Source organism: Oncorhynchus masou, chromosome 18 (genome assembly GCF_036934945.1).
Source record: "Oncorhynchus masou masou isolate Uvic2021 chromosome 18, UVic_Omas_1.1, whole genome shotgun sequence".
Lineage (NCBI taxonomy): Eukaryota > Metazoa > Chordata > Actinopteri > Salmoniformes > Salmonidae > Oncorhynchus > Oncorhynchus masou.
Genome location: NC_088229.1, coordinates 77,774,216 through 77,801,614, shown reverse-complemented (window position 1 = coordinate 77,801,614; position 27,399 = coordinate 77,774,216). Strand labels below are relative to the sequence as shown.

Here is a 27,399-nt window from a genome sequence, read left to right as displayed (position 1 = left end):
GACACGTTGGAAAGAATTAACAAAACAACAGAGCAAACTAGAATGCTATTTGGCCCTACACAGAGAGTACACAGCGGCAGAATACCTGACCACTGTGACTGACCCAAACTTAAGGAGAGCTTTGACTATGTACAGACTCAGTGAGCATAGCCTTGCTATTGAGAAAGGCCACCGTAGGCAGACATGGCTCTCAAGAGAAGACAGGCTATGTGCTCACTGCCCACAAAATGAGGTGGAAACTGAGCTGCATTTCCTAACTTCTCGCCAAATGTATGTCCATATTAGAGACACATATTTCCCTCAGATTACACAGACCCACAAAGAATAAAAATTAAAAAAAATCTAATTTTGATAAGCTCCCATTTCTACTGGGTGAAATACCACAGTGTAACATCACAGCAGAAAGATGTGTTTCACCTGACCCTGCCTGCCGACCTGTACCGTTGCCCCCCTCTGGATTACCGACCTCTGCCTTACCCTGACCCTGACCCTGCCTGCCGCCCGGTACCGTTGACCCACCTCTGGTGACTGACCCCTGCCTGCCTTGACCTGTCTATTGCCGCCCCTGTTGGATTATTAAACTATTGTTTATTTGACGTGGTCTGCATCTGTCTTACCTTCATACCTGATATGACCTGTTAAGAAAAGGGCAACCAGTAAACCCCGACACCATTGTAAATACAGCCCATATTTTTGCTTATTTATTTTCCCTTTTGTACTTTAAATATTTGCACATCGTTACAACACTGTATATAGACATAATGTGACATTTGAAATGTCTCTATTCCTTTGGATGTTTTGTGAGTGTGACATTTACTGGTCATTTTTTATTGTTCATTTAACTTTTGTTTATTATCTATTTTATTTTATTTATTGGCATGTTTAGCATGCCAATAAAGCCCCTTACATTTAAATTGAGAGAGAGAGAGGGAAGAGAGAGAGAGAGACAACTAACCTATGAGTAAAGGGTTTATAAATGGTCTACTGCTTTGAAATAATTGAGTTTTTTTGCCCTCATTAAGTCCCTTCAGAAAGTATTTGTGCACGTTGACTTATTACACATTTTATTGTGTTTCAGCCTGAATTCAAAATGGATTCCAATTATATTTCTTCTCACCCATCTACACACAATACACCCCCACAATAAGTGAAAACAAGTTTTTCGAAATGTTTGTTGATTAATGAAAAATGAAATATAGAAATATTCACACCCCTGAGTCTGTACTTTGTGGAATAACCTTTAGCAGCGATTACAGCCGTGTCCCAAAGAGCTTTCCACACCTGGATTGTGCAACATTTACCCATTTATTCTTTTAAAAAGTCTTCCAAGCTCTGTCAAATTGGACACTGCAGTTAGATGAACAAGAATTTACGTTTTCTGTCCATGTCCCGGAAAGTTGTTTACAATGTCATTCTAGTCACATTATTGTATATTGAGCAATAACTGTCCAAAGCAGATTGGTTGTTTTCCGTTTAATTTGATTAAAAACCAAACGTATTAGAATGATTCACCTTCAATGAGTTCATTGTGAGAACGTAGGCTACATGGCTCTAATGCAAATATGATCTGTTGGATGGTTCCATGATGTCTATAAAACATGACATTTGTGAGCAGTACAACCAGGGGGAAATTCTCTTTATATTGGATCTTTATTCAGCTCCTGTGAACAGTTTGGATGTGCATAAAACCCTCCCTCTAAGTTTCCTTGTCTGTATTATACGACCACGGTGCCATCGACAGTATTTAGACTAGGGCTCTATTTTCGGCTGGTGTTAAAGCGGCGCAAGTGTCAACCGCACGTTTGTTTGTTATCTCATGTAAAAACTGGCACAGTGGCATTTTCCAGCCCTAATAATAGGTTCGGCAATTGACCTGTTTAATATCAGCTCATTGTGCTCAGATGGGCGGGGGATATTTGAGGTGCGTCCTTAAAATCATGATCCAGCGGTCATTTCAGGCAGCGCTGATAGGAATATTCAAGACAAACCACAAGCTGGTTTTAGCGGTAACGCGGTTGGTTATGGCATGGATTTTGACAGCACAAACGCAGCCGATCCAGCCGTGACACACACTGCCCATGTGTGCATGGAACAAGAGAAGCCGAATGTGCTTTTGCTGCCTGTCTATTTCCTATTTAGAAAAATAAAAAACGTTTTTTCCCCTTCCATTTTGTCTTATTTAATGAAAAACCTCCTCTCAACGAAGGCTTTATTAATGTCTGTCAATAAAGGGTTTGGCTCCTGAGACCACTTAGAAATAAATATTAAAATCACCAAAGCTTTATTAAATTAAGTTTGAGAGGGGTAAATCAACAATTTCCTGCATATTATGCAAGGACATGCATATTTGACCAATAACCCACTTTTTTTTGCATAAAACAGTTAAATCATCGCATTATTATTGCATAAAACAGACCCATCACCACAGTACAAAACACAAGGCTCACAATTTCAACCAATCACCGCATTTACTACGTCATCTGGTTGAATCAAGCCACACGTCAACAACTTTCCCCTCGTCATCGCATTGTGACAAAACCATTGCATATTGCCATGCAAAATGTCAGAATTGCCGCCGCAAAATCAATAATTTTTCACCAAATATCACCAACAATCCCCTCAAAATCTTGAAGGGACTGCTCGCTCGAGTCATCCGTATCGCGGAGACTGAATTCACGGTAAACGATACATACGTCTGATCAATTGGAAGCTCTGAGACTCACGGCTGTAATCGTTACCCAAGGTGCTTCTAAAATGTATTGACTCAGGACTGTGAATTCTTATGTCAATTAGATATTTCATTTTCAATTTATTAGCAAACATTTCTAGAAACATGTTTTCACTTTGTCATGATGGGGTATTGTGTGTAGATAAAAAAAATATTTAATCCATTTTGAATGCACGCTGTAACGTCACAGAATATGCTATATGTCAAGGGGTATGAATACTTTCTGAAAACACTGACAGCCATATAACAACTAGACCGAGACTGCCCCCATGTGTTACAAAGTATACATCTCTTCTAGACATCGAGGTACGGGCTTTATGGTCTTAATAGTATACAGAAAATAAAAACAACTTAACAACATTGGCGTTGGACATTTATTTCATAAGCTCTTTATACAGTATACGTCTAACATATAATTTGAAATCACGTGAATTAAAAAAAAGCACAAGTTGCGCAGTTGTGGAGACTTGTCACATTTGGAAGAAACCATATGAGTGTCCATCTCCCTGTAACAACATTCAATGTTTTCATTTACTTTTAAATAAACTCCATGATTCTGTCAATGTGCCCTTGTTATAAGTAGAACGTTTTTTTTTTTAAAGTAGAAATGATCACAATAAAATGTACGGAGTTGAAATTATGTCCATGTTGTGATTACTAACCAGATCAGTCACTCAATACAGTCTTCGTTCACAATCGCTGCTGTCCTTGTCTGTTCCTAGGGCTAAAACTGAGAGGGGGAAACCATTTTTCCCATAATGCCCCTTCATCCTGGAACATGCTTCAGAAGATTGTAAAGTTAGGGGACTTGGTGTCCTGGTCTGTTTTTAAGACTCTGATCGACAACACCGCTTGTGACCAATACAGTTGTTTCTAATCTTCAATTGTATCTTTATCTTGTGAAATTGTCTTTTGTGTGTATTCTGTGTTTTTCTGTCATGTTTTATGGACACGCTGCCATTTCCTTGTTTTGACTTCTTACCAGGTCACCCTTGAAAAATAGTTTGTGTTACTTAAAAATGGGTCTTACCTGGTTAAATAACGGTTAAAAACATAGAAGAGGGTTCTGCATTAGTAATGTGGTGGACCCAAACATTTTTCCTACACATAATATTAATATTTACCCTCTATTCCGTGTAATCAACTTTTAAAAAGTTATCACATTTGAGAAACCGTACAGCAGAAACAAAAGTGATAAGTGCCAAAATGTTCCTGAGAAATACAGTAGGATACTGATCCCCCTCCCAGTTCACTGCTTCAGGCATGACATCATTTACATTTACATTACATTTAAGTCATTTAGCAGACGCTCTTATCCAGAGCGACTTACAAATTGGTGAATTCACCTTCTGACATCCAGTGGAACAGCCATTTTACAATAGTGCATCTAAATCATTAAGGGGGGGGGTGGTGAGAAGGATTACTTATCCTATCCTAGGTATTCCTTGAAGAGGTGGGGTTTCAGGTGTCTCCGGAAGGTGGTGATTGACTCCGCTGTCCTGGCGTCGTGAGGGAGTTTGTTCCACCATTGGGGGGCCAGAGCAGCGAACAGTTTTGACTGGGCTGAGCGGGAACTGTGCGCTCTGTCTTGAAGAGAGCGTGTCTTCTATCAAATCAAATGTATTTATAACGCCCTTCGTACATCAGCTGATATCTCAAAGTGCTGTACAGAAACCCAGCCTAAAACTCCAAACAGCATGCAATGCAGGTGTTCTATGCTGGCGTCACTGTTTTCCCCAAAGCATTTCAAGCCACTACCCTGCAACATTTCACACAGTTCTCTGTTGTAATCCAGTTGGGTTTCCGAGCAGGTTTCTCTTCAGGATCGCAGCAATCTCTTCCGCGTTTTGTCGGTTTGCTGGCGACTCTGACAGCATTTTACTGATGAGTTTATGCTGCGGCAGAAAACACATGGGACAAAATGAAGATACTGTGTACTCACTCTAAAACAAGTTGTATAGCCAGGCAAAACGGACAGCTGTCACCACTCCTTACCTCTAAGATAAACTTCTCACGGAAGTCAGAAGGAAATGTCCTTGTCTGCAGGCTCTGGAACACCTGTGATCACGTGGGGAAAAACTCCAGTGCTTTAGAAGTCAATAGCTTCTATAATATAATAGGTTTCCATCCAATTGGCGACAGCTTCTCATGCAAATATTCTACAATCTGCATAAAAACAGCATTTTCCAACCAGAGATGTTTCCATCAAATGTACTGTTTCAGATAAAAGGCTGTGATGATGTAGTGCACCTAGAAAACACTTTTTACACGATGACGATAGCGGACAGGGGGGGGGTTACACGATGACGATAGCGGACAGGGGGGTTACACGATGACGATAGCGGACAGGGGGGTTACACGATGACGATAGCGGACGGGGGGGTTACACGATGACGATAGCGGACGGGGGGGGGTTTACACGATGACGATAGCAGACGGGGGGTTACACGATGACGATAGCGGATGGGGGGTTATACACGATGACGATAGCGGACGGGAGGGGTTACACGATGACGATAGCGGACAGGGGGGTTACACGATGACGATAGCGGAGTAGATGGGGGGTTACGATGACGATAGCGGATGGGGGGGGTTACATGATGATGACGATAGCGGACAGGGGGGTTATGATGATGACGATAGCGGACATGATGATAGTAGGGGGGGTTACACGATGACGATAGCGGACAGGGGGGTTACACGATGACGATAGCGGATAGGGGGGTTACACGATGACGATAGCGGACAGATGGGGGGGGGGGGTTATGGGGGTTATACGATGACGATAGTAGAGCGGACAGGAGGGGTTACACGATGACGATAGCGGACAGGAGGGGTTACACGATGACGATAGCGGACAGGAGGGGTTACACGATGACGATAGCGGAGGGGGGTTATGACGATGACGATAGCGGATGGGGGGTTTACATGATGACGATAGCGGACGGGGGGGTTACACGATGACGATAGCGGACGGGGGGGTTACACGATGACGATGGCGGACAGGGGGGGGTTACACGATGACGATGGCGGACAGGGGGGTTACACGATGACGCTGGCGGACAGGGGGGTTACACGATGACGCTAGCGGACAGGGGGTTACACGATGACGATAGCGGACAGGGGGGTTACACGATGACGATAGCGGACAGGAGGGGTTACACGATGACGATAGCGGACAGGAGGGGTTACACGATGACGATAGCGGACGGGAGGGGTTACACGATGACGATAGCGGACAGGGGGGGGTTACACGATGACGATAGCGGACAGGGGGGGTTACACGATGACGATAGCGGACAGGGGGGTTACACGATGACGATAGCGGACAGGGGGGGGTTACACGATGACGATAGCGGACAGGGGGGTTACACGATGACGATAGCGGACAGGGGGGTTACACGATGACGATAGCGGACAGGGGGGTTACACGATGACGATAGCGGACAGGAGGGGTTACACGATGACGATAGCGGACAGGAGGGGTTACACGATGACGATAGCGGACAGGAGGGGTTACACGATGACGATAGCGGACGGGGGGGGGTTACACGATGACGATAGCGGACGGGGGGGTTACACGATGACGATAGCGGACGGGGGGTTACACGATGACGATAGCGGACAGGGGGGTTACACGATGACGATGGCGGACAGGGGGGTTACACGATGACGATGGCGGACAGGGGGGTTACACGATGACGCTAGCGGACATGGGGGTTACGATGACGATAGCGGACAGGGGGGTTACACGATGACGATAGCGGACAGGAGGGGTTACACGATGACGATAGCGGACAGGAGGGGTTACACGATGACGATAGAGCGGACAGGAGGGGTTACGATGACGAGCGGACAGGAGGGGTTACACGATGTAGACGATAGCGGACAGGAGGGGTTACACGATGACGATAGCGGACAGGAGGGGTTACACGATGACGATAGCGGACAGGAGGGGTTACACGATGACGATAGCGGACAGGAGGGGTTACACGATGACGATAGCGGACGGGGGGTTATACGATGACGATGGCGGACATGGGGGGTTACACGATGACGATAGCGGACAGGGGGGTTACACGATGACGATAGCGGACAGGGGGGTTACACGATGACGATAGCGGACAGGAGGGGTTACACGATGACGATAGCGGATGGGGGGTTACACGATGACGATAGCGGACAGGAGGGGTTACACGATGACGATAGCGGACATGATAGTAGGGGGGTTACACGATGACGATAGCGGACATGATAGTAGGGGGGTTACACGATGACGATGAGCGGACAGGGGGGTTACACGATGACGATAGCGGACAGGGGGGTTACACGATGACGATAGCGGACAGGAGGGGTTACACGATGACGATAGCGGACAGGAGGGGTTACACGATGACGACAGCGGACAGGAGGGGTTACACGATGACGACAGCGGACAGGAGGGGTTACACGATGACGATAGCGGACAGGATGGGGGTTACACGATGACGATAGCGGATGGGGGGGGTTACACGATGACGATAGCGGATGGGGGGGTTACACGATGACGATAGCGGTAGGGGGGTTACACGATGACGATAGCGGACAGGGGGGTTACACGATGACGATGGCGGACAGGGGGTTACACGATGACGGTTAGCGGACAGGGGGTTACACGATGACGCTAGCGGACAGGGGGGTTACACGATGACGATAGCGGACAGGGGGGGGTTACACGATGACGATGGCGGACAGGAGGGGTTACAAGATGACGATAGCGGACAGGAGGGGTTACACGATGACGATAGCGGACAGGAGGGGTTACACGATGACGATAGCGGACAGGAGGGGTTACACGATGACGATAGCGGATGATAGTAGATGGGGGGGTTATATGATGATGATAGTAGATGGGGGTTATATGATGATAGTAGATGGGGGGGGGTTACGTGATGATGATAGTAGATGGGGGGGTTACATGATGATGATAGTAGATGGGGGGTTATATGATGATGATAGTAGATGGGGGGGGTTACATGATGATGATAGTAGATGGGGGGGTTATATGATGATGATAGTAGATGGGGGGGTTATATGATGATGATAGTAGATGGGGGTTATATGATGATGATAGTAGATGGGGGTTATATGATGATGATAGTAGATGGGGGGTTATATGATGATGATAGTAGATGGGGGGGTTATATGATGATGATAGTAGATGGGGGGGTTATATGATGATGATAGTAGATGGGGGGTTATATGATGATGATAGTAGATGGGGGGTTATATGATGATAGTAGATGGGGGGGGGGGTTATATGATGATGATAGTAGATGGGGGGTTATGTGATGATGATAGGAGATGGGGGGTTACGTGATGATGATAGTAGATGGGGGGTTACGTGATGATGATAGGAGATGGGGGTTACATGATGATGATAGTAGATGGGGGGTTACATGATGATGATAGTAGATGGGGGGGTTATATGATGATGATAGTAGATGGGGGTTATATGATGATGATAGTAGATGGGGGGTTACATGATGATGATAGTAGATGGGGGGTTACATGATGATGATAGTAGATGGGGGTTATATGATGATGATAGTAGATGGGGGGGTTATATGATGATGATAGTAGATGGGGGGGGTTATATGATGATGATAGTAGATGGGGGGGGGGGGGGTTATATGATGATGATAGTAGATGGGGGGTTATATGATGATGATAGTGGACCGCAATGATTGTCCAGTGAGAAGATTTTGGGCATGGTTAAAAATGGTCAGAACCAGATGTGAAAGCTACTGGGTGGTGTTTTTCATGACACAGAACCAGATGTGAAAGCTACTGGGCGGTGTTTAACGTGACACAGAACCAGATGTGAAAGCTACTGGGCGGTGTTTAACGTGAAGCAGAACCAGATGTGAAAGCTACTGGGCGGTGTTTAACGTGACACAGAACCAAATGTGAAAGCTACTGGGCGGTGTTTAACGTGAAGCAGAACCAGATGTGAAAGATACTGGGCGGTGTTTAACGTGAAGCAGAACCAGATGTGAAAGCTACTGGGCGGTGTGCTCACCTTCATCTTCTCCATGACAGTGGACATGTGCCACAGGAGTTCAAACCATATCAGTCCCAGAGAGAATATATCTGTTTTCTCATCATAATTCCCCCCAGTCTTCTGGAAATACAAAAGTAATTTGGGAGAGAATAACTAAATAGGAGTTCTTATGGACCAGACCAGACGTAGAATGTGTGCACCCATGACGAAATCGCTTTGGATTAAAGCATCTGCTGAATGGCATATATTATGTCTAGACCAAGGATCAATTTGTTGAGCTGAAAATATTATTCATTGGCAAAACAAAAACTCCATTACCTGCTCAGGGCTCATGTAAAATGGTGTTCCTTTGTTGACAGTCCTGTACATTGATGCTCCACTCAGATTGGTGATCGTGGTCACAAGACCAAAGTCTCCAATCTTCACCATGCCATCACTTCCAAACAATATGTTCTCTGGCTAAAAAAAAAAGGTATCACATTTATTAGGCGTCATTTCTCCATAAATGTCATAAATAATGTGGTTAAACTTGGCATCTGAAAACACAGGAAGACAGATTCTCACAAGTACCTTTAAGTCTCTGTGAATAAGTCCTACAGAGTGGATGTATTCCACTCCACAAACTATTTGCCGAAATATTCCATGTGCCTTGTCCTTCGTTCTAACATCATTTAAGTTAATCCAGTCCTTCAGCGTCCCTCCCTCACAGAACTCCATCTGAATGCACAAACAAGGCCAGTCTCCATTTCTGAAATAAAATAAACAAATACAGAAGTCAAGAAACTTTCTCAGGGACATTCGGCCAACTGAATTGATAAATGAACACATAACGGTAAAGTGATTCACCTTGAGCTGGAATCGGTCATTGAGTGGTTTGCTTGGTCTTCGCTGGCTGTTTCCGAAAGGTCTGAATCTGATTGCTTTGTTTCATGTGTAGATCCATCTCCCTGGTCTGAATAATTGTCAGTCTCTTCTGAGATTTTAGACTGGACCGACGACCTAAGAGTTGAACACAATAATACGATCATGATCACAAATTAACTCATCTTAAATGGCAAAATTAGACATAATAATAGTGTCTTTTCTAACTCTGTGCTGTAGCCCCCATCGACCCAATTGGCATCCTCAGGCCAAGTCGTATAGTAGCGAACAATGTTAGAATGTTCCAAGGTAGCCAGTGCTTTCACTTCACGATTTGCTTCTCTGTAAGAGAAAGGATCATAATTACAACATGTAAATGAACAGCTGATAGTTGCTAATTAGCATCAACACACAACAAGGCAAGAGGGATGGATACACACTATTCATAACATGTTTAGGGGGAACAGAATGGGGACAGTAATGTCTTAGCCAATGACTGTATATATGAATGGACAAAGCCATTGATCACATGACACCGTTCATTCCTATGTGAAGACTCAAGGAAGCCAAATCCGTGTTTGAATACCCATATTAACATACTCTATTTTTTTTGTTTTGTTAAGCTAAGAATGACGGAAATAATCAAGTCAATAAACGTTGGGTAGTTAGATAGTCAAGTCAATAAACGTTGGGTAGTTAGATAGTCAAGTCAATAAACGTTGGGTAGTTAGATGGTCAAGTCAATAAACGTTGGGTAGTTAGATAGTCAAGTCAATAAACGTTGGCTAGTTAGATAGTCAAGTCAATAAACATTGGCTAGTTAGATAGTCAAGTCAATAAACATTGGCTAGTTAGATAGTCAAGTCAATAAACGTTGGGTAGTTAGATAGTCAAGTCAATAAACGTTGGCTAGTTAGATAGTCAAGTCAATAAACGTTGGGTAGTTAGATAGTCAAGTCAATAAACGTTGGGTAGTTAGATAGTCAAGTCAATAAACGTTGGGTAGTTAGATAGTTAATAAACTGTCAAGTTTGATGCATAACTACTAACGTTAGGTAGTTAGCTGACATACCGGCACATACTGCTGTAATGATATGCTATGTGGTTCGTAAGGACAGCGTAGCTAACAAATTGTCAGCCAACATAACGTGTAACTTATTTGAAAAGTAATTAATTTATTACATTGCTCAACATTTTCTTAACATGTGTCATAATTAGTTAAAGCAAAGAATTTGTATCGGCTCTCGTTGTACTTCGGCTGCATATTTTCCGCCATTTTCTCCAAATCTGAAAACGATGTAAAGCCACGACCATTTCCTGAAGAACTGCATTATGGGCCCTAAAGTACATAAATTGTGTCCCCTGCTTGTATACTTCATATTTTGGCGAATTTAGTGACTTTTGGCATACTCACTACATCCATACTATGACCAATAAGCATACTATATACTCAATTCACATCACAAATAGAACAGTTAGTATGAGTATTTGAACACAGCTCATATGAAAACATGGCATCTCGCTGAAACATAACATGCAGATTGAGCTACTCCTGGAAGTGACGCTGCAGGCTGGCTCAGTGCTGCCCCCTCTCATTGAGTAACTCCTGTTGAAGGCCGACCGAGGTACTGCAGGCTGCCATGAGCAACTGAACTATCCATATAACTTCTTCTGTGTGTGATTTTAAAACAAATCGGTTCAAGGACATCTGGTGTATTAGAAGCAACTATTGGTAAACATAATAGTCTTTGAATTACATGTTTTTTCAAGGTTTTCCACACAGATTGCCATTTATCCATTTGATTTGACTACAACCAACATCCTGTTTTCCTGCTGCAGTACCAGGGTCGGCCATTAACTTCGTGGCTTCAATGAGAGGGGTCGTTCTCCTCTGGTCTTACCCCATATTCTGCACAATCTTCACAGCGTACGTTTTTCCATCCAATTTGTGTTGGGCTTTAGTGACACACCCAAAGCCTCCTGCACCCAGAACACTCAATAATTTGAAATCTTTGGAAAACCTGAAATCAAAACATAATTCAGATGTTGAGTATTTTAATAGTGAGGGTATGGTGAATTATTTATTTTTATTTTACCTTTAGTTAACTAGGCAAGTCAGTTAAGAACAAATTCTTATTTTCAATGACGGCCTAGGAACAGTGGGTTAACTGCCAGTTCAGGGGCAGAACGACAGATTTGTACCTTGTCAGCTCGGGATTTGAACCTTTCGGTTACTAGTCCAACGCTCTAACCACTAGGCTACCCTGCCGCCCCTAATGTTTTAATAGGGAGGGTAGACTATGGTGAGTGTTTTAATAGTGATGGTAGCCTATGGTGAGTGTTTTAATAGTGATGGTAGCCTATGGTGAGTGTTTTAATAGTGATGGTAGCCTATGGTGAGTGTTTTAATAGTGATGGTAGCCTATGGTGAATGTTTTAATAGTGATGGTAGCCTATGGTGAGTGTTTTAATAGTGATGGTAGCCTATGGTGAATGTTTTAATAGGGAGGGTAGCCTATGGTGAATGTTTTAATAGTGATGGTAGACTATGGTGAATGTTTTAATAGTGATGGTAGCCTATGGTGAGTGTTTTAATAGTGATGGTAGCCTATGGTGAGTGTTTTAATAGTGATGGTAGACTATGGTGAATGTTTTAATAGTGATGGTAGCCTATGGTGAGTGTTTTAATAGTGATGGTAGCCTATGGTGAGTGTTTTAATAGTGATGGTAGACTATGGTGAATGTTTTAATAGTGATGGTAGCCTATGGTGAGTGTTTTAATAGTGATGGTAGCCTATGGTGAGTGTTTTAATAGTGATGGTAGCCTATGGTGAATGTTTTAATAGTGATGGTAGCCTATGGTGAGTGTTTTAATAGTGATGGTAGCCTATGGTGAGTGTTTTAATAGTGATGGTAGCCTATGGTGAGTGTTTTAATAGTGATGGTAGCCTATGGTGAGTGTTTTAATAGTGATGGTAGCCTATGGTGAGTGTTTTAATAGTGATGGTAGCCTATGGTGAGTGTTTTAATAGTGATGGTAGCCTATGGTGAGTGTTTTAATAGTGATGGTAGCCTATGGTGAGTGTTTTAATAGTGATGGTAGACTATGGTGAATGTTTTAATAGTGATGGTAGCCTATGGTGAGTGTTTTAATAGTGATGGTAGCCTATGGTGAGTGTTTTAATAGTGATGGTAGCCTATGGTGAGTGTTTTAATAGTGATGGTAGCCTATGGTGAGTGTTTTAATAGTGATGGTAGCCTATGGTGAGTGTTTTAATAGTGATGGTAGCCTATGGTGAGTGTTTTAATAGTGATGGTAGACTATGGTGAGTGTTTTAATAGTGATGGTAGCCTATGGTGAGTGTTTTAATAGTGATGGTAGCCTATGGTGAATGTTTTAATAGTGATGGTAGCCTATGGTGAGTGTTTTAATAGTGATGGTAGCCTATGGTGAGTGTTTTAATAGTGATGGTAGCCTATGGTGAATGTTTTAATAGTGATGGTAGCCTATGGTGAATGTTTTAATAGTGATGGTAGCCTATGGTGAGTGTTTTAATAGTGATGGTAGCCTATGGTGAATGTTTTAATAGGGAGGGTAGCCTATGGTGAATGTTTTAATAGGGAGGGTAGCCTATGGTGAATGTTTTAATAGGGAGGGTAGCCTATGGTGAATGTTTTAATAGTGATGGTAGCCTGTGAGGTAATATGCGTTTTTCTCCATTTCTTCACAGGTTGGTTACCTAGGAACAGTTTGATTAATAAAGAGTAGTCTACCTGGAGCTTTCAGTCAGTCTGATGGAAATATCTTGATCATAACTGGAGAGAGGGAGAGACAGAGAACACTTTCTAAGTCACCTGCCCCAAATATATATATATCAATTAGAAACTCCTTCCCCAAATATATATCTATATATCAATTAGAAACTCCTTCCCCAAATATATATATCAATTAGAAACTCCTTCCCCAAATATATATATCAATTAGAAACTCCTTCCCCAAATTCAAAATGAAAAATTTAACATTCACAGAACAATGTAACTAAGAGAAACTTTATAATTTTTGGGGAAAGGTCTGATGTTATAGTGTTGGCAGCACAGTATATCACAGCTTGCCACCAGCTAAGGGAGGAAACATCATGTACCATTTCATATATTAATTATAAGTAATATAATATATAAGTACCTGCAGTCATTTACTATTTTGTTGTGAAATTGGATACTGAATGTTGAACATTATTTCATTTCTGCATTTGATATCTTTTAGTTTCATCATATATATATATCCCTATGTGTGCCACATTCACAGACTTACCTCTGGTATTTAATAAGCTCTCCTCCACAGCTTGCTTCATCCTTCATTTTCCACACATTCTCTCCCAACTTTTCTGCCTTGCCGCTACTTTGCAGGTCATAAAGATGCTTATTCACAAATTTTCGTGTTTGGCCCAATTCTCTGGCAATTTCTTGCACACTCATCCCTCTTCCATCACTCTTTGACGCCAGCACCCTCCTCAGTTCTTCCTCTGTGATGCCAGGGGTCTCAGAAGGACTAGGCACTCGATCTGACTCTGGAACACTCACAGAGACTGACGCCGTCCCTGGTTTCTCCACAGACCAGACTGGTGGTTTGTCTGGTGTTGCATAAAGAAGTCCAGCTTTGTTTAAAGCGTACAGGACACTGTTTACATCCTTGGCCGTCTTCAGTCCAACAGCCTTAGCTATCTGGAGAGCAGTGGATCCTTGTTTCTTCACCTTTAAAAAGTCACATATTCTCTTCTTCAAGGCCGACTGGTCTGCTTGCTGGTTGTCGCAGGACATATTCACTAGAATGTTGAAGCATGGGAGTAAAGGGAAAAGGAAACCTGACAGACTTTAGTCAGTTGATGTTCAGTGTAAAAGTTACAATTATGAAATCATTGTCATATACTGTTGGAAGAAGCCTGTTTGCTGCGTCAACTTAAGGGATACTTAGAGATTTTGGCAATGAAGCCCTTTACTTCCCCAGAGTCTGGTGAACTCAGTTACCATTTTTAGGATTCTGCATCCAGTATGAAGGACGTTATAGGCAGTTTCACAAGCCAATGCTAACTAGCGTTAACGCAAAGACTGGAAGTCTATAGTATCTACTAGCAAGCTAGAAGTTACCATTTACAACCAGTCATTGCGCTAACGCTAGTTAGCAACTTCCTCCAAACTGCACGCAGACATACAAATGATACCTACGAGTTCATCTGACTCAAAGGAAGTAGATAAAGGGCTTCATTGACAAAATCCTGAATTAAATAGAATGATGAACCCAGCAATCAGTATGTTGGAAACCTCTGAGCATAAAGAACACAGTTCATGCTTTTTAGCCATAAATAATACAAACTGCTGAAACGCAGCTATTCGTTTTACAAGCTATTACTAATACAAACAGATATATACAGTTACATATATTTACAATGTATTTACAATGTATTTATTAATGTCATCAGTGTGAAACATGATGAATACTTGAGCAGTATTTCTAAAATGGTCTCATAACTAACATATAGTTGCTAACCTATATGATCCCTCATGGTCACCTGGTAAGTTCGTATTTCATATGAATAAACAGATTTGAACTTTACATTTATAGAAGTACTAGGTCTATGTCGGATTTCGTCTTACCTTCCAGGTGACGAGATAGATGACTCGCGAGTGTTTTCTCTAGATGGGATCCAGCTTTTGTCAATTCAGGTCAAAAGCATTTATTTATTTTTGCATTTCAACTAACCCTTTCCTAATTCACATAACCTGTCATTCCTGACCTGCTGCGCCAATTCTCCTAAACCTGCTTCAAAAAGTCAATTCTGACAAAAACGTAACCATTCTAGCCATTACCCTTCTTTTGTAGTTCTACAACCCGGAAATGAGTTACGTCTGATTCGTTCAGCCATCCCTATGGCGAAAATGAATGTGGAGAGAATAGGGTTTAGGAATAAACGCCGAAAATAAGGTCCGAGGTTGACACAGGTTTTGGAGATTTTATACTAATATTTTATATGAGATAATAGGAGTCAGCTAACATGACCTTTATGAATTATGAAGCCTTTATGTGCTTTTTAAAAAATAATATAAATTATTCAAAAGTCACAAAAAAATACGTTAATTGATGAAGATTATTCCACAGAGCAAAACGTGTAAAATCTTTTAAGCTTGTGTTTAACACATACCCAACTTATTTTCGTCGTTTATCCAAAAACGCCATTCATTTTCTCCATAAGATCTGTCCAAAGAACCATGCCGGAGTTAGTGCCTACAAAAAGATGCCATTACTATTTCTCTGTAGTGTCCTGTAGACAATTTCGTTTTCGATTCGCCTGAAAACAGTACTGAACCTGATGTCAGCCTGTGATGAGCCTGAACAGCTGCTCATGGTCGGTATACACCATAAACATAAAGGCAAGTAGCTCCACCTAGCGGCTGTTCAGGCTACCTGTTACTCAGCCATGATATCTGTCAATTATTGAAAACGATTCTAGTTTTATTGTAGGCAAATGTCCACTGTTATTACTTAGGTTTTATGTCTATTTTGAGTGAAATGAAATGCCTGACTAACACATGTATTCTTATCAAACAGGGCTACCTGCTTTTCACAATACCCCCACATCCAGAACACATACAGTATTATATAGAGCTGTTATTACATCAAACTCCCTTCCATCTCATATTGCTCAAATGAACAGCAAACCTGGTTTCAAAAAAAGTCTGTATCATCTCATGTTTCATGTGGACCCCATGAAGAGTAGCTGCTGCTTTCACAACAGCTAATGGGGATCCTAATAAAATACCAATCTTTATTCAGTTCATGAGATGTATTTCTCAAAGCCCATCTAATCAACAGTATAAGTCTGAAACATTCATATCATTCCTGTCCATTTAAGAAAAGCACATAGTGTATTACAGTACATAACATACCGTAGTCTACAGTACATACCGTAGTCTACAGTACATACCGTAGTCTACAGTACATACCGTAGTCTACAGTACATACCGTAGTCTACAGTACATACCATAGTCTACATAACATACTGTAGTCTACACAACATACCGTAGTCTACAGTACATAACATACCATAGTCTACATAACATACCGTAGTCTACAGTACATAACATACCATAGTCTACATAACATACTGTAGTCTACACAACATACCGTAGTCTACAGTACATACCGTAGTCTACAGTACATACCATACCGTAGTCTACATAACATACCGTAGTCTACAGTACATACCGTAGTCTACAGTACATACCGTAGTCTACAGTACATAACATACCGTAGTCTACAGTACATACCGTAGTCTACATAACATACCATAGTCTACATAACATACTGTAGTCTACACAACATACCGTAGTCTACAGTACATAACATACCGTAGTCTACAGTACATAACATACCGTAGTCTACATAACATACCGTAGTCTACAGTACATACCGTAGTCTACAGTACATAACATACCGTAGTCTACAGTACATACCGTAGTCTACAGTACATACCGTAGTCTACAGTACATACCGTAGTCTACAGTATATAACATACCGTAGCCTACAGTACATAACATACCGTAGTCTACAGTACATAACATACCGTAGTCTACAGTACATACCGTAGTCTACAGTACATACCGTAGTCTACAGTACATACCGTAGTCTACAGTACATAACATACCGTAGTCTACAGTACATACCGTAGTCTACAGTACATACCGTAGTCTACAGTACATAACATACCGTAGCCTACGTAACATACCGTAGTCTACAGTACATACCGTAGTCTACAGTACATAACATACCGTAGTCTACATAACATACCGTAGCCTACAGTACATAACATACCGTAGTCTACAGTACATAACATACCGTAGTCTACATAACATACCGTAGTCTACAGTACATACCGTAGTCTACATAACATACCGTAGTCTACAGTACATAACATACCGTAGTCTACATAACATACCGTAGCCTACAGTACATAACATACCGTAGTCTACAGTACATACCATAGTCTACAGTACATAACATACCGTAGTCTACATAACATACCGTAGTCTACAGTACATACCGTAGTCTACAGTACATAACATACCGTAGTCTACATAACATACCGTAGCCTACAGTACATAACATACCGTAGTCTACAGTACATAACATACCGTAGTCTACATAACATACCGTAGTCTACAGTACATACCGTAGTCTACAGTACATACCGTAGTCTACATAACATACCGTAGTCTACAGTACATAACATACCGCAGTCTACATAACATACCGTAGCCTACAGTACATAACATACCGTAGTCTACAGTACATACCGTAGTCTACAGTACATAACATACCGTAGTCTACAGTACATAACATACCGTAGTCTACATAACATACCGTAGTCTACAGTACATACCGTAGTCTACAGTACATACCGTAGTCTACAGTACATAACATACCGTAGTCTACAGTACATAACATACCGTAGTCTACATAACATACCGTAGTCTACAGTACATACCGTAGTCTACAGTACATACCGTAGTCTACAGTACATACCGTAGTCTACAGTACATACCATAGTCTACAGTACATAACATACCGTAGTCTACAGTACATACCGTAGTCTACAGTACATACCGTAGTCTACAGTACATACCGTAGCCTACATAACATACCGTAGTCTACAGTACATACCGTAGTCTACAGTACATAACATACCGTAGTCTACATAACATACCGTAGCCTACAGTACATAACATACCGTAGTCTACAGTACATAACATACCGTAGTCTACATAACATACCGTAGTCTACAGTACATACCGTAGTCTACATAACATACCGTAGTCTACAGTACATAACATACCGTAGTCCACATAACATACCGTAGCCTACAGTACATAACATACCGTAGTCTACAGTACATACCGTAGTTTACAGTACATAACATACCGTAGTCTACATAACATACCGTAGTCTACAGTACATACCGTAGTCTACAGTACATAACATACCGTAGTCTACATAACATACCGTAGCCTACAGTACATAACATACCGTAGTCTACAGTACATAACGTAGTCTACAGTACATACCGTAGTCTACATAACATACCGTAGTCTACATAACATACCGTAGTCTACAGAACATACCGTAGTCTACAGTACATAACATACCGTAGTCTACATAACATAACGTAGTCTACAGTACATACTGTAGTCTACAGTACATAACATACCGTAGTCTACATAACATACCGTAGTCTACAGTACATAACATACCGTAGTCTACATAACATACCGTAGTCTACAGTACATACCGTAGTCTACAGTACATACCGTAGTCTACAGTACATAACATACCGTAGTCTACATAACATACCGTAGTCTACAGTACATACCGTAGTCTACAGTACATAACATACCGTAGTCTACAGTACATACCGTAGTCTACATAACATACCGTAGTCTACAGTACATACCGTAGTCTACAGTACATAACATACCGTAGTCTACAGTACATACCATAGTCTACATAACATACTGTAGTCTACACAACATACCGTAGTCTACAGTACATACCGTAGTCTACATAACATACCGTAGTCTACATAACATACCGTAGTCTACATAACATACCGTAGTCTACAGTACATAACATACCGTAGTCTACAGTACATACCGTAGTCTACAGTACATAACATACCGTAGTCTACATAACATACCGTAGTCTACATAACATACCGTAGTCTACAGTACATACCGTAGTCTACAGTACATAACATAACGTAGTCTACATAACATAGCGTAGTCTACAGTACATACCGTAGTCTACAGTACATACCGAAGTCTACATAACATACCGTAGTCTACATAACATACCGTAGTCTACAGTACATAACATACTGTAGTCTACAGTACATACCGTAGTCTACAGTACATACCGTAGTCTACAGTACATACCGTAGTCTACATAACATACCGTAGTCTACAGTACATAACACACCGTAGTCTACAGTACATACCGTAGTCTACAGTACATAACATACCGTAGTCTACAGTACATACCGTAGTCTACATAACATACCGTAGTCTACAGTACATAACATACCGTAGTCTACATAACATACCGTAGTCTACATAACATACCGTAGTCTACATAACATACCGTAGTCTACAGTACATAACATACTGTAGTCTACAGTACATACCGTAGTCTACAGTACATACCGTAGTCTACAGTACATACCGTAGCCTACATAACATACCGTAGTCTACAGTACATAACATACCGTAGTCTACAGTACATAACATACCGTAGTCTACATTACATAACATACCGTAGTCTACAGTACATAACATACCGTAGTCTACATAACATACCGTAGCCTACATAACATACCGTAGCCTACATAACATACCGTAGTCTACAGTACATAACATACTGTAGTCTACAGTACATACCGTAGTCTACAGTACATACCGTAGTCTACAGTACATACCGTAGTCTACAGTACATACCGTAGTCTACATAACATACCGTAGTCTACAGTACATAACACACCGTAGTCTACAGTACATACCGTAGTCTACAGTACATAACATACCGTAGTCTACAGTACATACCGTAGTCTACATAACATACCGTAGTCTACAGTACATAACATACCGTAGTCTACATAACATACCGTAGTCTACATAACATACCGTAGTCTACATAACATACCGTAGTCTACAGTACATAACATACCGTAGTCTACATATCATACCGTAGTCTACAGTACATACCGTAGTCTACATAACATACCGTAGTCTACAGTACATACCGTAGTCTACAGTACATACCGTAGTCTACAGTACATACCGTAGTCTACAGTACATACCATAGTCTACAGTACATAACATACCGTAGTCTACAGTACATACCGTAGTCTACAGTACATACCGTAGTCTACAGTACATACCGTAGTCTACAGTACATACCGTAGCCTACATAACATACCGTAGTCTACAGTACATAACATACCGTAGTCTACATTACATAACATACCGTAGTCTACAGTACATAACATACCGTAGTCTACAGTACATAACATACCGTAGTCTACATAACATACCGTAGCCTACATAACATACCGTAGCCTACATAACATACCGTAGTCTACATAACATACCGTAGTCTACATAACATACCGTAGTCTACATAACATACCGTAGTCTACATAAGATACCGTAGCCTACATAACATACCGTAGTCTACATAACATACCATAGCCTACAAAACATACCGTAGTCTACAGTACATAACATACCGTAGTCTACAGTACATAACATACCGTAGTCTACATTACATAACATACCGTAGTCTACAGTACATAACATACCGTAGTCTACAGTACATAACATACCGTAGTCTACAGTACATAACATACCGTAGTCTACATTACATAACATACCGTAGTCTACAGTACATAACATACCGTAGTCTACATAACATACCGTAGTCTACATAACATACCGTAGTCTACAGTACATAACATACCGTAGTCTACAGTACATAACATAGCGTAGTCTACAGTACATAACATAGCGTAGTCTACATTACATAACATACCGTAGCCTACAGTACATAACATACCGTAGCCTACAGTACATAACATACCGTAGCCTACAGTACATAACATATCGTAGTCTACATAACATAACGTAGCCTACAGTACATAACATACCGTAGCCTACAGTACATAACATACCGTAGCCTACAGTACATAACATACCGTAGCCTACAGTACATAACACACCGTAGCCTACAGTACATAACACACCGTAGCCTACAGTACATACCATAGTCTACATAACATACCGTAGTCTACACAACATACCGTAGCCTACAGTACATAACATACCGTAGCCTACATAACATACCGTAGTCTACATAACATACCGTAGTCTACAGTACATAACATACCGTAACCTACAGAACTTATCGTAGTCTACATAACATATCGTAGTCTACAGAACATATCGTAGTCTACAGAACATATCGTAGTCTACAGAACATATCGTAGTCTACAGAACATAACATACCGTAGTCTACACAACATACCGTATCCTACAGTGCATAACATACCGTAGCCTACAGAACATATCGTAGTCTACATAACATATCGTAGTCTACATAACATATCGTAGTCTACATAACATATCGTAGTCTACATAACATACTGTAGTCTACAGTACATAACATACCGTAGCCTACAGTACATAACATACCGTAGCCTACAGTACATAACATACCGTAGCCCACAGTACATACCGTAGCTTACAGTACATAACATACCGTGGCCTACAGTACATACCGTAGCCTACAGTACAATACATACCGTAGCCTACAGTACATACCGTAGCCTACAGTACATAACATACCGTAGCCCACAGTACATACCATAGCCCACAGTACATACCGTAGCCTACAGTACATAACATACCGTAGCCTACAGTACATAACATACCGTAGCCCACAATACATACCATAGCCCACAGTACATACCGTAGCTTACAGTACATAACATACCGTGGCCTACAGTACATAACATACCGTAGCCTACAGTACATACCGTAGCCTACAGTACATACCGTAGCCTACAGTACATAACATACCGTAGCCTACAGTACATAACATACCGTAGCCCACAGTACATACCATAGCCCACAGTACATACCGTAGCCTACAGTACATAACATACCGTAGCCTATAGTACATAACATACCGTAGCCTACAGTACATAACATACCGTAGCCCACAATACATACCATAGCCCACAGTACATACCGTAGCTTACAGTACATAACATACCGTGGCCTACAGTACATAACATACCGTAGCCTACAGTACATACCGTAGCCTACAGTACATAACATACCGTAGCCTACAGTACATACCGTAGCCTACAGTACATACCGTAGCCTACAGTACATAACATACCGTAGCCTACAGTACATAACATACCGTAGCCCACAGTACATAACATACCGTAGCCTACAGTACATAACATACCGTAGCCTACAGTACATAACATACCGTAGCCTACAGTACATAACATACCGTAGCCTACAGTACATAACATACCGTAGCCTACAGTACATAACATACCGTAGCCCACAGTACATAACATGCCGTAGCCTACAGTACATAACATACCGTAGCCCACAGTACATAACATACCATAGCCTACATAACATACCGTAGCCTACAGTACATAACATACCGTAGCCTACAGTACATAACATACCGTAGCCTACAGTACATGGTGTATCGTATCAACATCAAGGACCAGGTACTCTTGGTAAACTAAAGCAATGGTTTCAACATGGGACTTGTACCCTTATAGTATGTCAACTGTTTCTTCATGGATAGACAGGATCCTGCATTCATGACAAGTAGGAAACTACATACAAATTAATATAAGTTATTAACATAGCTTCCTATTGGTTGATTCGGATACTATCAAGTGGGAAATCTCAGCTATGATCTAAACAGAATTCTTTAATGTCAAAGAGGAAGAATTCAAGACATATATATTTTAAATGAGGATTAGATAAGTATTCAACCCCCTGAGTCAATACATTAGAATCACATTTGGCAGCGATTACACCTGTGAGTCTTTCTGGGTAAGTCTCTAAGAGTGATTACAGCTGTCAGTCTTTCTGGGTAAGTCTCTAAGAGTGATTACACCTGTGAGTCTTTCTGGGTAAGTCTCTAAGAGCTGTGAGTCTTCATTGGAGAAATGGCCAAACAATCTTTTTGGCAGCCCATAGATGTGCTTGACCAGCTTTTCACTCATATGGCGCTCCACGCTAGGGGTTACAGTTAGAGTCCAGGACAACGGCAGAGTGGATCCTGCAATTGACATACTAAAAACGCAAGTGGTAATACCAAGTCAGTATATCAAAATGTCCTCAAACATAACATATTCAGGTGTAGTACTGTCCAATCTCTCACTAAACGGTCCATCTTGTGCAGCTTACCAAGAGTATCCAGTGGTAGTTTGTCACGTTGCAAGCGCCAATCCATCAACCGTGCTGCTTCCAGACTGGTGTACAGGAAGAGGAATGAAAATACCTTTATATATATATATATGTCAGGCCACCTTTTGTCCGGAAGGTTGCAGCTCTCCACATATTGACCCCGAGACCCAAACACAAAAACAACTCTGCGGACAAGCATTTACCTTTGACCTTTGTGTTCTTGCGCATCACCACCTCATCCACATGCAGGATATTCCCTGCCAGAAGGTGATCGACAATTTAAAAAAACACCACTCTCCACGTGAATGTCAATCGTCTTCAGTTGGAGGTAGAAGTCAATGACCTAAACCAGAATGGTATATAATTGGTCCAAGTTGACATGATGCCCAGGCATTACAGTCAGGCCAGGCAACAACTCTAATTCTAACTCATACCAACAGCACGCATGGAAATGTCATACAATTCAACCATAACATACCTTCCCATTAAACCACTCATTGGGCTTCAACGTAAGGAAGTCATGGAGGTGCAGGATGGCAACGGATCCCTCCAACAACATCCTTGCGGTTGGCCTTGTCCACTCCATGCGACGACACTGCAGTTTCTTCACCGATGGGCAGAAAAAGGGTGTCCAAACTGCCTGACTGTACAGATGTGATCAACATGCAGAATGTAACCAAATCAGTCACGTTCCACTTAATCTATTCTCTAATTCGTCATCCCTGCTGGGGTGTTTCTCAGACAGAGACTATTGAATAAATGGTGAGAGTTCAGGTTCGTTGGACATGTTGGCTGGTCCTTTGCATGGGGTGATGTACGCTTCCTTTAACAATCAGTCTTCCAGATAGATGACACAGGAACCTTGGGATAAAACTCTTTAGTAAAAACAAAATGCAATTGCAGACAGAGATTCACATACGGAGTACCTCAATAGTCTATAGTAAAGATCTGTGTGGTTAAACAGGAGACAACGCTCTTTATACAACCTACCGTCAATCATATCTTAACACTATTGCATCTGATTAGATACAAAGCATCTAAGAAGAGTAAAACATTGTCTAGACTGTGGTTTCTCTCTCTACTATCTCAGCCTTGAGCATGTGTGACTATCAGCAGGTGCAGACAATTCTCAGCCTGAGAACTAAAGCAGTAAATCTCCATTCATCCAGAACTTTTCCATCATTGCACATTGCAAGAATACAAAAGGTTTATCACATATAAACAGTAATCATGGCATTGGTGTAGCCCCACACCTGACCCCCAGGGTAAACCCCAGACAGACAGACCTGCATTTTATGTTCATGAATATACATAAAAACCCACGAGGACCACATGGCTTAGTAAAATGTTCAACATTTTGTAACATACCCAAATAAGGCAAAATCTAGTAACAAATAAGACCGACCTGTTGATCAACGGTTGATTGATCTTCCTGGCGTTTTGGAGGCCATCTGCTCATTGGTGGCTCACTTATGGCCAGAGCGTTTTGGAGGCCATCTGCTCATTGGTGGCTCACTTATGGCCAGAGCGTTTTGGAGGCCATCTGCTCATTGGTGGCTCACTTATGGCCAGAGCGTTTTGGAGGCCATCTGCTCATTGGTGGCTCACTTATGGCCAGAGCGTTTTGCGCCCAGATGCGATTCGTCTTTTTACCACAATCCTCCTGGCCAAGGCCTCCGCTCCAGTTTCTGCCATGTCTTCCTCTTCCTGTGCCACACAGGACTGGATGCCTTCAGCAAAGGACACCATGTCTTCCTCTTCCTGTGCCACACAGGACTGGATGCCTTCAGCAAAGGACACCATGTCTTCCTCTTCCTGTGCCACACAGGACTGGATGTCTTCAGCAAAGGACACCATGTCTTCCTGTGCCACACAGGACTGGATGCCTTCAGCAAAGGACACCATGTCTTCCTCCGACATGTGGTAAGAGAAACCGGTGGTGGGCCTCACCTGGAAAATTGCTCATGGCCCTCAGGAGTCAGGTGGGAAAGCCCGAGGTTAGTAGACCCTGCAGCACCTCCCTCAAGGCATTGGTTTGGAGTTGGTAGAGTAGATAAATTGGTTTATCTACTCTGACCTTCTTCCATCCAACCAATTTATCTACTCTGACCTTCTTCCATCCAAACAATGCCTTTTATTTTTATTTATTTAACTAGGCAAGCCAGTTAAGAACGAATTCTTATTTACAATGACGGCCTACACTGGTCAAACCCGGACGACGCTGGGCCAATTGTGCGCCGCCCTATGGGACTCCCAATCACGTCCGGATGTGATTCATCCTGGATTCGAACCAGGGACTGTAGTGCCGCCTCTTGCACTGAGATGCAGTGCCTTAGAGCGCTGCACCAGTCGGTAGCAGCTGCGCCACACGAGGACAACATTGAAGCTCTCTGAGCAGACGTTTGTAATTCCGTCTGACTGGATGCCCAAGCTGTTTAGCACATATTGTGCACTCGTCCATCGGAGAGCGACTGATAAGCCTCGAAATCAGGGCTCCGGTGGACATACTCTCGTCAGTGTGCATTCGTTGTCACTCCTTGACTACGAGGCCAAGAGCTCTTGGATTGCCTGCTGCTAATCGGCCACAGATTGGTCACCCTCTGACCCCATTTTGTGCTTCACATTTTTCCCAGATGTGGTTCCAGCTAATGACAATCCTGGCTTGCGGCAACACAGACTGGATTACAACCCTCAATAGCCGCAGAAGATGTTGATAGTTGGAGAAGGAGTGAAAGGATGGTCAGAAGGACAGGTGCCTCTTGAAAAGCTACATGAGGGAAAACAAGGGGGTGAAACATAACATTTGCCCTGGTCAAACATAGTGTTCGATTTTAATGACTGCCTCTTCAACCATTTCTGGTTCTGCCACCACCAGAAGGGTTGCAGGTCCAGTCTCCATATGGGTGACAAATCTGGGAAGAATGTCACCCATCATATGCGTTGGCACCAACTCGGCTCGTTTCCAAACAGTCACGTCCCTTGCTCGACGAAATGTGTTCTTCCCTTGTGACAAGTTGCGAGGTTGGTACACTGGCATGAAGGATGCATTTAGGGGTGGTGGTGGGTCATTGGTCATGAGTATACTTTGCCAGGTGTTCAGTCATTCACCTGGACATTGCATCTATAAATGAGGGAGCGGATCAGATGAAATCCCTTGCTTGCTGCGGTTGGCACGGGAGACAGCGGAATTGAGCTATAATGCAAAACAAACACGGTGGGCTGCAAGCATAATCAACATAAGGAGTAGCTAGGGGGCCCCCTGACCTTTATTATCATTAGTTATTAACATAAGCAGTAGCTAGGGGGCCCTTGACCTTTATTATCATTAGTTATTAACATAAGCAGTAGCTAGGGGGCCCCCGACCTTTATTATCATTAGTTATTAACATAAGCAGTAGCTAGGGGGCCCCCGACCTTTATTATCATTAGTTATTAACATAAGCAGTAGCTAGGGGGCCCCCGACCTTTATTATCATTAGTTATTAACATAAGCAGTAGCTAGGGGGCCCTTGACCTTTATTATCATTAGTTATTAACATAAGCAGTAGCTAGGGGGCCCCCGACCTTTATTATCATTAGTTATTAACATAAGCAGTAGCTAGGGGGCCCCTGACCTTTATTATCATTAGTTATTAACATAAGCAGTAGCTAGGGGGCCCCTGACCTTTATTATCATTAGATATTAACACAAGCAGTAGCTAGGGGGCCCCTGACCTTT

The 27,399-nt window shown here is 42.1% G+C and overlaps 1 protein-coding gene across 6 annotated transcripts; it reads right to left on the bottom strand.

Annotated features, from left to right (window-relative positions):
* Positions 1–3,088: 3,088 nt before the first annotated feature.
* On the bottom strand, positions 3,089–15,991 carry pkz (protein kinase containing Z-DNA binding domains). Of its 6 annotated transcripts, none has more exons than XM_064924510.1 (11): positions 15,830–15,991; positions 13,945–14,455; positions 13,407–13,448; positions 11,534–11,653; positions 9,861–9,974; positions 9,618–9,770; positions 9,342–9,519; positions 9,090–9,230; positions 8,790–8,891; positions 4,724–4,786; positions 3,089–4,623 (listed from the first exon to the last, which is right to left on the bottom strand). In XM_064924510.1, exons 2-11 carry the CDS (start codon positions 14,448–14,450, stop codon positions 4,498–4,500), a joined length of 1,545 nt encoding a protein of 514 aa, XP_064780582.1. In that variant the 5' UTR covers positions 14,451–14,455; positions 15,830–15,991; the 3' UTR covers positions 3,089–4,497. The 6 variants fall into 6 exon arrangements, with proteins under 6 accessions (XP_064780582.1, XP_064780581.1, XP_064780583.1 ...); XM_064924509.1 differs by lacking the exon at positions 15,830–15,991 and adding an exon at positions 15,285–15,793 and having other exon boundaries at positions 13,945–14,494; XM_064924511.1 differs by lacking the exon at positions 15,830–15,991 and adding an exon at positions 15,285–15,793 and having other exon boundaries at positions 8,790–8,888.
* Between the last annotated feature and the right edge of the window lie 11,408 nt (positions 15,992–27,399).